This window comes from Antennarius striatus, chromosome 7 (genome assembly GCF_040054535.1).
Source record: "Antennarius striatus isolate MH-2024 chromosome 7, ASM4005453v1, whole genome shotgun sequence".
NCBI lineage: Eukaryota > Metazoa > Chordata > Actinopteri > Lophiiformes > Antennariidae > Antennarius > Antennarius striatus.
This window is the reverse complement of record NC_090782.1, coordinates 9,489,053-9,502,763: the sequence shown is the minus strand read 5'-3', so window position 1 is coordinate 9,502,763 and position 13,711 is coordinate 9,489,053. Positions and strand designations below refer to the sequence as shown.

Genomic DNA, 13,711 nt, shown 5'->3' with positions numbered 1-13,711 from the left:
TTTTCACATTGCGATCCACATGGGAATTTCTTTTATTACATCCACTGAGTCCTTGTTAAATATTCTGTTTAAAGTCTGTCCAGCCCAGATGTAATTGCTTTCTGGGGTTTCTCTATGACGAGGATGTGCAGGCAACCGAAGGAACTCTGACTTCAGTGCTTGCTCGAGGACACAGAATGTGTCTTCAATGACCAAAACATTTGTTGATTCTATTGCTCTAGATTTCATTTTTAATAATTTCGTCTTCATTTGTAACCCTTAAATTGCATGAAACAATTTGGATGCATTCTGAGGAGTATGACATCAGATAGGGTCCAAATAAAGCTTTTGAAATCTGATGCCATTGTGGACTTTTGAAGACGAGTCTGAGTTTTGGGTGAGATACATATGATACATATGACGTGAGCCCACCTCCTGTTGACAGGGGTCGTAATTCGTTTGGCCCCGGGAGAGCACGCATACACCGCCTTAGTTGGGGAGTGTGTCCAGTCCCAGCGATGCTGCATGCTGCTTGGCCCTCAGTCGGAGGTTCTCGATGCTGGTGGTTTTGCTGCTGAGGCTTCCAGGGAGGCTGCCTGGTGCTGCCTGCAGTAAAGGGCTGTTCCATACCTGCTGAGCCTGCGACAGGGTCTGGTAGTATGACTGGCAGGGCAGGGAACCAAGCGGGGACGGCATGTTAACATTCATGCCCAGGTAGGGCAAAGAGGACGGTGTGCTCATGTCGAAGGAAGGGTAGTGCACCAGGTTGTTGGTGGCGGCCATGTGCTGCCGAAACTGCTCCTGCAGCCGGAAGAGGCTGAGCGGGGATGAAGCGTAGGAGTTGCTCTGAGTCAAGCCGCTGGTCACGCTGCTGGAGGACGGCATGGTGGGGGAGCCCAGGGGTGAGTCTGAGACGGGAACAAGGAAGGAGTACTTTATATAAGTTTGAACACAAAATGTTTTCTGTGTGTGTTTTGTGACATGAATGTTTTTGTGAAGATACACACTCAGGAAAGTAATGGCACATATAGAACAAAAATGTTTACCTGATGTGGGGTTTAATCGTTTGCACGATGGGGAGCTGCTCCCAGACTGTGCCACCCCTTCCCCCTGTGTCTCCTCCCTGATTTTCACCCTTGTCTCTCCTCTCATTTCATCCTCCCCCCTGTCTGCATTGTCTTCTGCTGCTGACTCGCTGTCCGACGCCTCAGGAGAAGTGACATTGACTTCCACGCTCATCTCTCCAGGCTGGGGCCGTGAGGCCGACTCTGAGTGACAGGAAGAGGAAGAGGAGGAGGAGGGAGGGGGAGGAGTGTGGGCCTCAGGATGCAGGGTGGTAGTGGCGGAGGTATTGTTGGTCTTTGTGATATCAGTCTTGGAGGTCTCCGTAGTTCCCTCTGAATCTCCAGACACTTCCTTCTGTTTCTGGAGTTGCTCCTTTTGAAGACTGCGCTGCTTCTTACGAAACTTGGCTCGCCGATTCTTGAACCAGACCTGGTGGATGGATGGATGGATGGATGGATGGATGGATGGATGGATGGATGGATGGATGGATGGATGGATGGATGGATGGATGGATGGATGGATGGAGAGGAAGATCAGTGGTCAAGTCAAAGGTCAAAAGGAACACCCACTTAGCATTATCTTTGATAATTCTTATGATTTAGTGGCATCCAGTGGTGAGAATGGAAGTTGCTTCCACCCTTCATCTCACACTACCCTACACTGGCCCTCTGTAAAGTCTGTATTTGTCCAATACAGGCCACCGTAGAAACATATCAATACAACATGTTGGTCTCTGAAGGGACACCTGGTCTGTGCTTCAAACTGTTTTTTGACACTTTCTTTTTATTAAAATTCTGAAGTAGCAACACAACAACAACACATGACAGAATAAAAAAATCCCCAAAAGGGAGACAAACACAAACTTTAAAGAAATAAGAAAAATAAACTTCAAACTCATCAGAAACACATTCCCACTTTCATGTCATTGCAGACAAAGGCAAACGTGATGATGGACATTGTATGGTATTCCTGAATCCTACAAAGTTTACTTTATAGCCTTCAAGTGAGCATCAGCAACACAAACTAAACACACTCTAAGATTTTTTTTCTTTCTTTTTATTTCACCTGAACCCGTGCTTCAGGAAGGTTGGTGCACATGGCTAGACGTTCACGCATTACCACGTCTGGGTAGTGGGTCTTCTGAAAGGTTTTCTCCAGGGCCTCCAGCTGCTGGGCAGTGAAGGCCGTCCGGCTGCGCCGCTGCTTTCGGTGCTGTGAGCCGTACCGGGCCTCAAGGATAATGTCTTGAAATGTGCAGCCGTTAAGAAACAAGAAACATGACCAATTTAATTGAAGGACGGGTCAAAGAACCTCTCAGCGACTAGAGATTGAGACATGTTGACTTTGTTTTAATACTAAGCAGGGTTATAATTAGTTCACACCCAGTTGAGATAATTGTGAAAGAAAATTTGGGATTTTATTGTGTGGAAGTGAAACTTTGAACATCAAAATGAGCAACTGATCCCTACCTGCTAGTCTCTCTGCAAGAGTGAGAGCATGCACCGAGGGCCTGTAGTCAGGTGCATGCTGAGCCTGTTGCGCCGCCTGCTGGTGAAGATTGTACATGGCGCTCAGAGAATTCATGGCGTGGAGAGAGTAGCCGTTCACCCCGTAGTGCTGCATGACAGCTGAGCTGCAGATACAAAAATAGGCAGTTCTCAACAAAACAGTCTGTTTCCTACAGTCACAGCAATATCAGACTGTTAAATACGTTTTATTAAAATCTGTGTTTCCAGAATAACTGGAATGACAACAGGTGGTTTTAAGCTTTAAATATTACGCAGAAGGGAAATAAACACGTTAGAGTGGCCTCAAGTGAGGTTGATTATTTGTGGTACATCCAGTGTAATTTAATTTAGTTAAAGGCAAAACGAAAGGAAATATTTTAGGAAAGTATTTCTTCTTGTTAGTTTGCTCATATCAGAGGCTTTTAAACCGCTGATATTTAAAAAAAAAACAAAAAAACACTAGGTTGTTTTTTTGTTTTGTTTTTTCATTATAGCCAAGATTTCAGAAAATAAATGCATGTCAGTAATTTACGTCTTGTCAGTCCTTTATGACGGTTCGGTTTTATTGATAATGATCAGAGGTGCAGAACGGCTTCAGTTTCATTCCACATGTACAAAGCACAAAACACGTTTAGCACTGCAGTCACTCAAATGACATATTGTAAACTACAACAACTATAATTACAAATATTTTATAATGCACTTTTTTCTTTTTTATGTTCGTTTATTGATCTTCTTCTTCTTCTTGTTGTTCATATCAGAGGCTTTTAAACCGCTGATATTAATAAATACATTGATGTTGTAACTATTTTTAATACAATGTAATGTAATTTAAACACGGCCTTGTTGAAACTTGACGTCCTGCGGTTTCATTCAGGCAACGTTGTGTTATGTCATCGTTATTTACAATAGTGGTAACATTTCTCTACCTGTCATTTACCTGTATTGTACCTGTAAGTCTATAATAAAAAGGCTAATAATAATAACAACAAAAATAATACTACTAATAATAGTGATAATAATAATAATAATAATAATAATAATAATAATAATAATAATAATAATAATAATAATAATAATAATAATATGTTTGGTTATAATAATTGTAAAATCCATACATGACACTAAAAAAAACGAAATTAATTTTGATAATGTTGCCTTTTAATGGGAATATTTCCAGTCCACTCAAGTGTTCACTGTAAAGAGGATTTAATTCATTCCACTGCACTGAAACGCTCCTCAGGCTCCGACAGCAGGTGAGATAAATATTTACTTTGTTCCCTGTTTCACTCTAGTCGGGGTCGTTTATTTCCATGTGTGGCGGGTCCCAGGTCAGTGTCAGACGCCTGGAGGCTAACGGAGATGTGTGACAGCTATTCAGCAAAAACACGCACATTGACTCCAGTCTGATATGGGCGCAAAAGGCTACAACTGTTCATATTGAATTTAAATAGAACTCTGTGTGTGTGTGTGTGTGTGTGTGTGTGTGTGTGTGTGTGTGTGTGTGTGTGTGTGTGTGTGTGTGTGTGTGTGTGTGTGTGTGTGTGTGTGTGTGTGTGTGTGTGTGTGTGTGTGTGTGTGTGTGAGTGTGTGTGTGTGTGTGTGTGAGAGAGAGAGAGAGAGAGAGGGAGAGAGAGGGAGAGAGAGAGCTGTGTGCTACCTTGTGTGTTGTGAATAATTTTCACGTGTGATTATTTAATTGAATTGTTTTATCAGATGTGATTCTAGTCGTGTAATCTGTTCCATTATTTTCAAAAAATGCTTGCTTAAAATTTTAACATGACGCTCCTTCTTCATGTCAGTGTCACGAAGCCTCGGGCCGTGGTTTAAACCTACTTAAGTCAATTGGTGTGGATTTACGCATCAGACAGCATTCACCAAAAACAGCCGTGGGGCCAGAGCTCTGCGCGTAGCGCCAGTTCAGCGCATTCACAGCCTGAAACTACTTCACATCTGAATGGCGACATTCATACATTTAAAAAAAATCTTAAAAATTGTCAAATGGTTTCCTTTAAACTATAATATAATTGGACTTCAACGCGTTTGTGTTTTAGTTGATGCGTGTGATTTCAAATCAGCAAAACACGTTTCACGTTTTTCACCCTTTCAACTCACTTATTTTTACTACATTTTGACAAAACACCCCACATAAAATTTCTGTGATTCCAGTTAAACCCGGAAAGGCTACTGTTTAAAGCAGATTCAAACAACTCAAATCGTCCGACTTGGAGTCAACAAACTTCTTACCTCCTGTTTTCCTCTCTTTAAGTTTTTTTTTTTTGGAAGCGAAATATCTCCACTGGTAGATGAATATTTTCCTTTTACATCTCCATCTCTAAAGTCCGCGGGCTGCTGTTCAAGTCTTTCTTCTTATAAGTTTGAATTAATTCTATATATCCTGTTAAAATCCCGGCGTCTCGTCGCGTCCTGCCTCTCGTCTCTCCGTGAACGTGGGAGGATGCTGAGCTGCCATCTATCGGCCTTTAAAGAGCTCTGGGTGGGGTCACCGGCCGCTCAGACGCACCCTCTCTGTGCCAATCACGTCGCTTTCCCTCCTCCGCCTCCTCTCCCTCCTCCATCACCTCCACCTCCTCCGCGGCACTTCCCCGCGCAGATTTCTCCTCCCAAGGTGCCAATTTAAATGGCGAAATAAATAAAACATATTTTGTGATTTCCAATTTTTGTCTCGAAGGTCTTTTTTAAATTTATTTATTATTCCTTTTATTTTCCTAACCAAAACTATATTATTACAGCCTATTTCGTTATCAAACTCTCTGCTGTTAATTCTAGGTGATAATATTCGCTTTTATACGAGAATGCAAAGTTAACCTGCACACTTTTTTGTGTTACATTCATTAACAGAATGCAGTTTGAACTACTTCCAGGTCTATATTTATGTATATTTTGTACCTGTAAATCAGTAGAATCAAGCTCAAAGGGCTGACTACCCCTTAAACAGTTCAGAGCCTAATGAATGTCTCGATAGCCTAAACAACCATAACAAATATCAGGTGACAAATATCAGGTGAAATCGTCAAGTATATTGAAAATAAAGTGAAATTGAGAGAATCAAATATTTATTCCTAAAGTAAATATTTGTTTCAAATAGAAGAAAACTTAAAACACATTCAGATGAAACAGTTAATATACAGTACACAGCTCCGAACTGGATGATGTGTATTAATATAAGGGCCTTTTCCGAGGTGTTGTGTGCTCAGTGTGTTCCAGGTTAATGCGCTGTTTGCGGTCTATTTCGCGCCTGCTCCGGTGAGTTGCGCGTCTGAACGCAGCTGAGATGGAGAGACTCCGGCTGGGCTCCTGCCTCCGGCGCCTCCCCGGCCCCGAGGGATTTAGGTTGGGATTGGGAGACAAGACGCCATTTCACCCTCCAAAAATGTCTTAAAATGACTGCTGGTAAGAGGATTAAAACAATAATGCCCCCTCTCTTCTTCAAGGTTTTTAGAAAAGATTTCTTCTCCCAAAGAAAAACCGTTTAGGCTGGAATTAAGGGCAGCGAAAAGTAGCCTTTTAATGTAAAGCTTGCATATTTTTGTTGAATTTTCTGAGAGGGAGAGAGAAAGAGGAAGGTGGAGCTGAGAGGGTAGGGGTCAAATCCCAAACTCGATCTGATCTTTGGCCACCCTCATTTGTAGAACAGCCTGCGTGAGAAGAAAAACTGGGGTTCTAGAAAGCCACCTCGACGCGTTCACCAAAGTTCACTTCATGTGTCACACGAACACATCGGCTTAAACGCGCCAGTCACGCAAAATAAACGAACTCAAATAAATTATATTAATTTATGTTTGATTTAATTAAGTTTTACATGATTCAATACAATTAAATTATTTATATTGTTTATTTGCAAATATTAACAACAAATTAATACAGTAATTATGAAAGTAGAGATTATATTCAAATATTTTATTTTCACATCCTACTTTATTTATGTATTTATTTTGTGTCTGCAAAGAATTTTTGGCCTAGAGGATAAAAAAAAAAAAATCGGATTAACTTGTGAACCGATGGAAATAAGAACTTAAACTGGAGGTAAATCTGGCCAGTGTCTCTTTGTGGGAACCGTTTCTAAAGTAATTAAAGCGAGGAGGAATTCTTCTCAGCTGCTCTTCCCCAAATCAGCTTTTTCACGGAACTTAATGGGGGCTAATGTCCAGCGTGGAAGAGGGCTTTCAGCGAGTGTCAGGAAGGCCTTAGAGTGATATTAGGCCTGTGGAGCAGCAGACCATAGAGGGAGGAGGGTCTAAACTCTTACTGAAACCTAAAATATAACATGAGGACTTCTAATCAAAGGGCTTAATTTTCAGCTCTGATTAGTTTGGTTTATGAGGACAAACTTGTCATCTGATACAGACTTTCTTAAGTCTACAGACTTTCTAAATCAAAATATTGGTTTTATAAGATACTACAAGGTCATTTGAGAGAATAAAAGATTTTTTAAAATCAAAATGTAAAGTTTCACTCATTTATGTTCAGGTTTAAAGCAGCAGAGAAGGGAATGAGATATTTAAGCAGTGTGTGTGGATAGTATGATGTTCAATTTCTGTAGTATTGAGAAATAACCACCTACAATTTTGGAGCTCATGGTGATTTTGCAAATATTATATAAGATGAACTGATGATCAGATGATTTATTTGCAATGATCGATTAAAACACAGAAAAGCACCAAATTCTCATATTTAACCCTTAGAGAAATATGTAGAGTTTCAACCTAAAATGTAAAGTTTGCATGAGTGAACAGAAGTTCCAGATGTTTCATTTTGCAGGACATTACCAACTGCTATCATGATCACTATCCTGAATGCAGGACCCATCCCTTTACTTACCATCCTCACACAGCTTCTGATCCTTATTACCTTCAGAATTGCAGCACTACTCGCTACAGGCTAACTTTCTAAACCTCAAATTCATCTCAGATTTCTGTGGATTTCATTGTTCTCTGTATCCTAACTGTATTCAAGATTTATCATGTTAAAGCCTCTCCTCAGCTCTGCGTTATCGTCTTTACTCTCCATCATCCTCCTGCATGCTTGAATACCAGAACTTTATCCCTTGCATCAGGACTTTGGCTGCCTGAATCAAAGCTTAGCTGAAGAAGCTGCGGCAATTTATAAATCATATTCACAATTTTATCGGGCTTAAAATGCTTGAACATTTGTAATTTTACCCCTCTAGCTCAAAATAGCATTTTACATTAGACTCAGGAGAAAGTTGATGCCTTCAGCCTTCAGAGTCCATGAACTTTTTAACATAAGATTTTCTTTAAATTCATGAAGCGTCACGCTTTGTTGGAGGTTCTCTGGTCCTCACAGGTTCTGTATCAAGGTTACCTTCTAGTCATTTGGGTGAAATTCATCATTTTGATGTATGGTTTAGAATCCACTCAATCTCTATAGGACTCGTGTGACTAGAGTAACAAAGCAACAAGCCATTAACAATCTTCTGGTTGCATAGCTGGACATTCATCTTCAGGAATTCCCTCATGGATGCTGGATGCTGGACCGACTCTCCACAGTCTCTTTCAACATTTAGCTGACGGACAAGATCACAGCTTCCCCTGCACATCTGATTTGTCTCAATGGCATATAGCTGACATTTCAATGTTCGTTTAACATCAAAGATATAATTATTAAGCAACAGCACTTACTGTGAATAAATATATATTGTGACTGGGCAAATATTTAAATGTATAATTTTTGCCATATAAATATTAAAATGTCTATAAATAACTACCTTTGCTTCGTAATTGAGTTATGTCAGTATAGGAAGGTGGTGAGGAAGACTTTGTTTAAAGAGAATGAAATTGAACATTTCCTCCTGGTGAACATTTCCTCCTGGTGAACATTTCCTCCTGGTGAACATTTCCTCCTGGTGAACATTTCCTCCTACTCTATTGAACATTCCTGAATTTCAGAACACACCACAAACTCAGAGACAGACATTAAATATTGTGTATGTAATGTGTAAACATCAGTCTTCTATAAGATATGAAGCTCCCCAAGTCAGTAAGGCAGTGACAAATTAAAATGACACGTTTTAATTATGAATTATGTAATATGCAGGGAAGGAACAATTAAAATATTCATAATGAACAATTTTGTCTCACCTTTTTAATGTTGTTACTTTGAAAGGAATTTGCAGACATGAAGAAACATTTATCAGATGAAGTGTTCTGGTGCTACTGCTGGTGTGCAGTGAATTTATGGGAACAGTGGGAGTGAACAACAAGTGGAGAACCCAAACACTGAGCGGAAAGATGCTGAAGCGCTTTGAAGAGATGGACGAATGGCAAAGTTCTGACAACAGGTCATTGAGTACACTATACATAATACCATTGGTAGTAGAAATATAAAGGTTGGTGGAGCTTTTTAACCATTTATGCGTTGTTTTACTAAAACACTACAGAACGTAGCACACAGCTGATGGCTGGTGTACTTTGGGTTGGGCTTCAGCTTGGCTTGGTTTGTCCATTTTTGTAGCGGGAAACAGGAAAGTGTAGCATTGCAGTTAAATAGGTCACCTACGTACTGTATGTGTCTGAAAATGTGAAATAAACCATCAACAGCATCAAAGTTCATAACACTTTCTTCTTTTTCAACCATTTTAATATTATTTACATTATTTCTCCATAGGGCGCCGGAGCCTATCTCGGCTAATATAGCCTAACTGTACCATGAAACATCTTTCTGGTAACTGTGGTGGGAAACAGAACCCTTGTTCTTGTTTGGTAACACTGATTCATAGTTTGATCTCTCATTCAGCTGTTCTACCAACAGCCCCAGTAAAATCTCCTCCAGATGACACACTGTCCATATCATTGCAATGCTGGTTGAAAATTAGCACATTTTTCCTTGAAGTGATGTCACTAGAGGTAGATTAACAGATATTTTACAGCATGTAGGATTTTTTTTCACATAGTGCAGTCGAACATAGTAACACCTGTAAACAGATTTGAATGTGTAAGACAATCGCCTCAAAGAATACATCTGAAACTTAACAAAAAACTGGTGTCAAAAGAACAGAATGGGAGAAACCAAGTGTTTGTATGTGAAACTGAGCAGAAGTTTCTCGTTTGATCACCGCTGTTCATCCTTGTATGAAGCTCATCTCATCATGCTGCAGCCAGGGCTTTTCCTCTGAACGGTTTCTCTGGCAGACTTGACATATCGAGGTTGGCAGGTTTGTTTCCTCGCTCTTTCTCAGAGCCGGTCTTTGGTTGTGCCCCTTAGGCTGCGGCCCAGCACAAGGGTTCCTATTGTCAAGGCCTAATCCAGGGGCTACACAGCTTTAGCAACATGGTGGGATAAAAGCCCATCAAACCACTACTTTATGGGGGCAAATCTTTTCTAATCCCTCGCTTTATCTAAACAAAAGGAGAGAAACAAGAGGATAGAAAGAAACTGTGCAGACACAGGGCAAGACTGAGAGCTAAGATGCAAAGAAGTAGTTTCACTGGAGAAGCTAACCATTTCTGACAGGCTTTCACTAACGGATTGACAAAAAAACGGACACCGGGATTCCAAAACGGGCCGTAAAGGGTCTTTTTTTTTTTTTTTTTCCTAAAGTTAAGCTCAAGATCCTTAGAGGGATCTGCTGAAATTAGTGAGATTAATTCAAAAACCTTGGGTATTAAGAGGACTTGGCAGGAGGCACCTGTCAGTTTTGGATGCTATAAAAATTGCTCCTGGTTTGCGCCGTTGATGTAAACAAGCAACGACTGTGTGATCTTGAGCTCATTCTTTTCTCTGATCTCGGACTGTGAAAAGGGAGTATGGGCATTTCTCTTTCACTTACTCACACACTGCTTAGATAATCTTTTCTATCACACCCGACCCCATCCTGTGTCCAACAACAAGAACCCACGAGGCGTAAAGAAACAGCTGAATTTCACGACTGGGATTTTCTCAACAAACACAGAATGACACTTACAAATGAGGCTCTCTATTTTAAGTCTGTTTAGATACAGGTCACCTTTCACTGTATTGTCCCCTCTCCCTCTGAATTTGTGGCTCAAAAGTCACATGGAGTGTGGACAAATACCCTGACACTGTTTTGTGTCTGCTTTCTATTCCAGTTCATATTTTAGCTCCACAACTCCCTTCAGTTCACAAGTGTTGCTTCTACAAACGACTCCATGAGTTATAGGGGCTCCATTTTCCAAATGCTTCACAAGGGGACCATTTGGAGCCAGACACCTGAGCAGAGGCTGGGAAACAGGTAGTTCACTCCGCCTCCATGTAAATAAACCTCCACAGCCGAGGGGCTTTTACACTAACAGAAATATGGTGACATAAATAATTTACAACATGAAAGCAAATACATTGCCTTCATCCACACAAAACAAATTAGAGGCTTTTGAAATGCAGATACATTATTTCATTCATCATTTTTAATTTTTGCCTGACAGCATGCCCCCTACTGGCTTGTGTTGATACCCTCTGATGGGGGTAATTAAGAGATAATAGGCGAGGGCTGCTCATCAGGGACTGAGTGATTAGTGATTCATTACATGAGATTAGAATGAGGAGGAAGAGAGGAGGAAAGTGGTTGGATTTTGGTGTGGGGGGAGGGGGGGGGGGCACTGGAAGAGCCTGACAAATTGCCAATGGATTTATCCGGGGTAATTAACTGTCACCCAGGGAAAAAGCTGGGGCTGTTACGGTGCAACAATCAGACAGGCTGACTCTGGATTTCCTCTATGTTCATCACAGTGGATCTTTTATTGTTGGTTTATGTGTTCAGACAAAAATAATTTGGCTGTGAATACAAAGAGGAGCATTAATTATTTAAAATAAAAAAGCACATCACAATAGTATGAAAGAAGGAGATTAACTTAACAGTACAAACTTGTATGATGCTAATTTGAACTCTGATTGCCACAGGGTCTTTGTACACTATCAGTCGGCTTCACTGATGTTTTAGAAATACACACTGCAACAGAAGGTTTTATATTTTGAAAGGGAACATACTAGGTGAAAAGCTGCTGGAGAACAATGTGAGTTGCCAAACTAAACACTTACTGTAATTACGTACAAGAGTCTAAGAAAAGCAGTATTAAGAATTAAACTGTGAAATTCAGCTGTACTCTCGTTAAAGAATCTTTTTGCATCCCATACGAATGGCTTCCATCCACGTTTTGATTGTCATGATCCTATAAAGTTGGAAAGTCTATATTCCCATCATCATAGCCCTTTCAAAGCCAGCCTCCCATCCAGGAGTAATCCTCTCTGGTCCTTATCAGCCTCACAAAGCAGTGCACACTTACATGGAGATGTTGCTTTTCTCCGTCTGTTTTATCTGATTTGAAAGCACTTAGAAACAGCTTTTAGTCTTTTCTCGATTATAAGGATGGGGAAAAACTCGGTGTGATAACTGCACCCTCCTCCATTGGCTCCCTCTCAACATCCAACATCTGGCTATTGTTAAATCTGCTTTAAAGCATCTAAGGGTCATCTGGATTCATACAGACAGGCTCAGCTGTTGAGCTTAAGTCACTGCTGTGTTGCACCTCTCGCCTCTTTAGTCCCTTAATATCAGAATAAAAGCTTTTTAAGTGGAGCTCTGCTTTACTCATCTACTTTTAACACCCCCTGAACGTGTCTTTACTTCTGAATATCTGATACATGAGCAGCCAGTCAAACGCAACCGTGGCTCCAAAGCAAGAAAAGAAATTCAAGATAATTCTCTATAAACACCAATAACACTTTATCATTGATGATTCATTATTTATAGACTCTTCAAAGTGGTGAGGATGAATATTAGAAACAGCTCACAGGGCCCGTTACATTGAGCTCTTCCCCCATAATCTCTCTTATAGTCTTTTATGAAATGAGTGTAAGGGGTTGATTTTAATGTTGTTTTGTAATCTGGGTTTATGCCTTGTTCTGCAAAAAGACCTTTTTAAGAAGGCTTTGGCTTGCTGTCAGTGTAGAGCCATATCCAGCTTTAACCCACGGACTGACCGCTGGGACATCAGCCTAACAAGATCATTTAAACACAAACAGTTTTGTAAGAGAGTTTTGGCAATAGTTTTGATTTTGTGGAATGCTGATGGGAAACAATCTAACTGGGGGAAGAAAAAAAAAAGCATTCAAGAACCATGTAAAGAGACAAGAAATCTTACGCAAAGCTGTGCCTACCAAGAGGCCATGTTGTACTTTGATGAATCTACTTTATAGATAGTATAGAATAAAATCTACAGTCTGATCTGATTAATAAACTTCAGAGGAACTGCAAGACATGGTTGGTCTCCTTCAAACAAAGCTAGGATAGCTGTTTCGTACCGCTTTCATTTATGTTAACTTAGTTAAAGGTCCCATATTATATTCTTTTTAATTAATTTCACACAGCTGCCACATGCCACTGTATTCAAAATGTACTGCCCCAAACTGATCCTTGATCCTGAATTTCAGCAGTCTAAAAGTTCCTCTAATCATCTCTACTCATAAAAGGCTGGTTCTCTGGTCTGTCCATTAAATGTTAATGAGCTTATTAAAATGTTTGAACACGTTTGTGCTATGAACTAAATATCCATTTTAGCTAATGTATATAATGTAGTGTTTTTTTGTCAACAACTGTATGTGTGTAACGTCTTTCTTGAGTTGAGCGGTCCTGAAACCGCTGGAAAAAGGCACTAGGTGAGGCACGATGCTGTCGTGCCTCATTGGTAGGGGGCGCTGGATCTCCCAGGGATTCGGCCGAGGAATAATTTGTTTTCCACTCATCTTGCCTTACTATATAATTTTTTTCGCTGCTTTTGCTCAGAAGGAGCGGCGCATGGACTTCATTTATAAGTAAACGTAACAACACAACTTTTTTTTTAATCAAGTCTGTATATTTGTGTGTTACAGTTTGCTCGTGTAAATAATTCTGCTCTGAGACCTTAAAAATAACCCACTCTACACTGTAAGCTCATATGTTCATTCATTCATTCCTCTTCATGTACCGCCGCTTTATCCGCTGTAGCGGGTCACGGGGGGCTGGAGCCTATCCCAGCTTGCATAGGGCGTGAGGCTGGGGACACTCCGGGCACGACACCAGTGTACCGTGGAGCCACATACAAAGACATACATACACGCTCCTACGGGCAATTTGAGATCGGCCAATCAACCTGATGCACATGCTTTTGGAGGTGAGAGGAAGC

At 40.6% G+C, this 13,711-nt stretch overlaps 1 protein-coding gene across 1 annotated transcript; it reads right to left on the bottom strand.

Moving 5' to 3' along the window:
• Positions 1–468: 468 nt before the first annotated feature.
• On the bottom strand, positions 469–2,667 carry LOC137598879 (diencephalon/mesencephalon homeobox protein 1-A-like). Its single transcript, XM_068319409.1, has 4 exons — positions 2,514–2,667; positions 2,110–2,288; positions 1,026–1,473; positions 469–887 (listed from the first exon to the last, which is right to left on the bottom strand). The coding sequence occupies exons 1-4, from the start codon at positions 2,665–2,667 to the stop codon at positions 469–471; spliced, it is 1,200 nt and encodes a 399-aa protein (XP_068175510.1).
• Between the last annotated feature and the right edge of the window lie 11,044 nt (positions 2,668–13,711).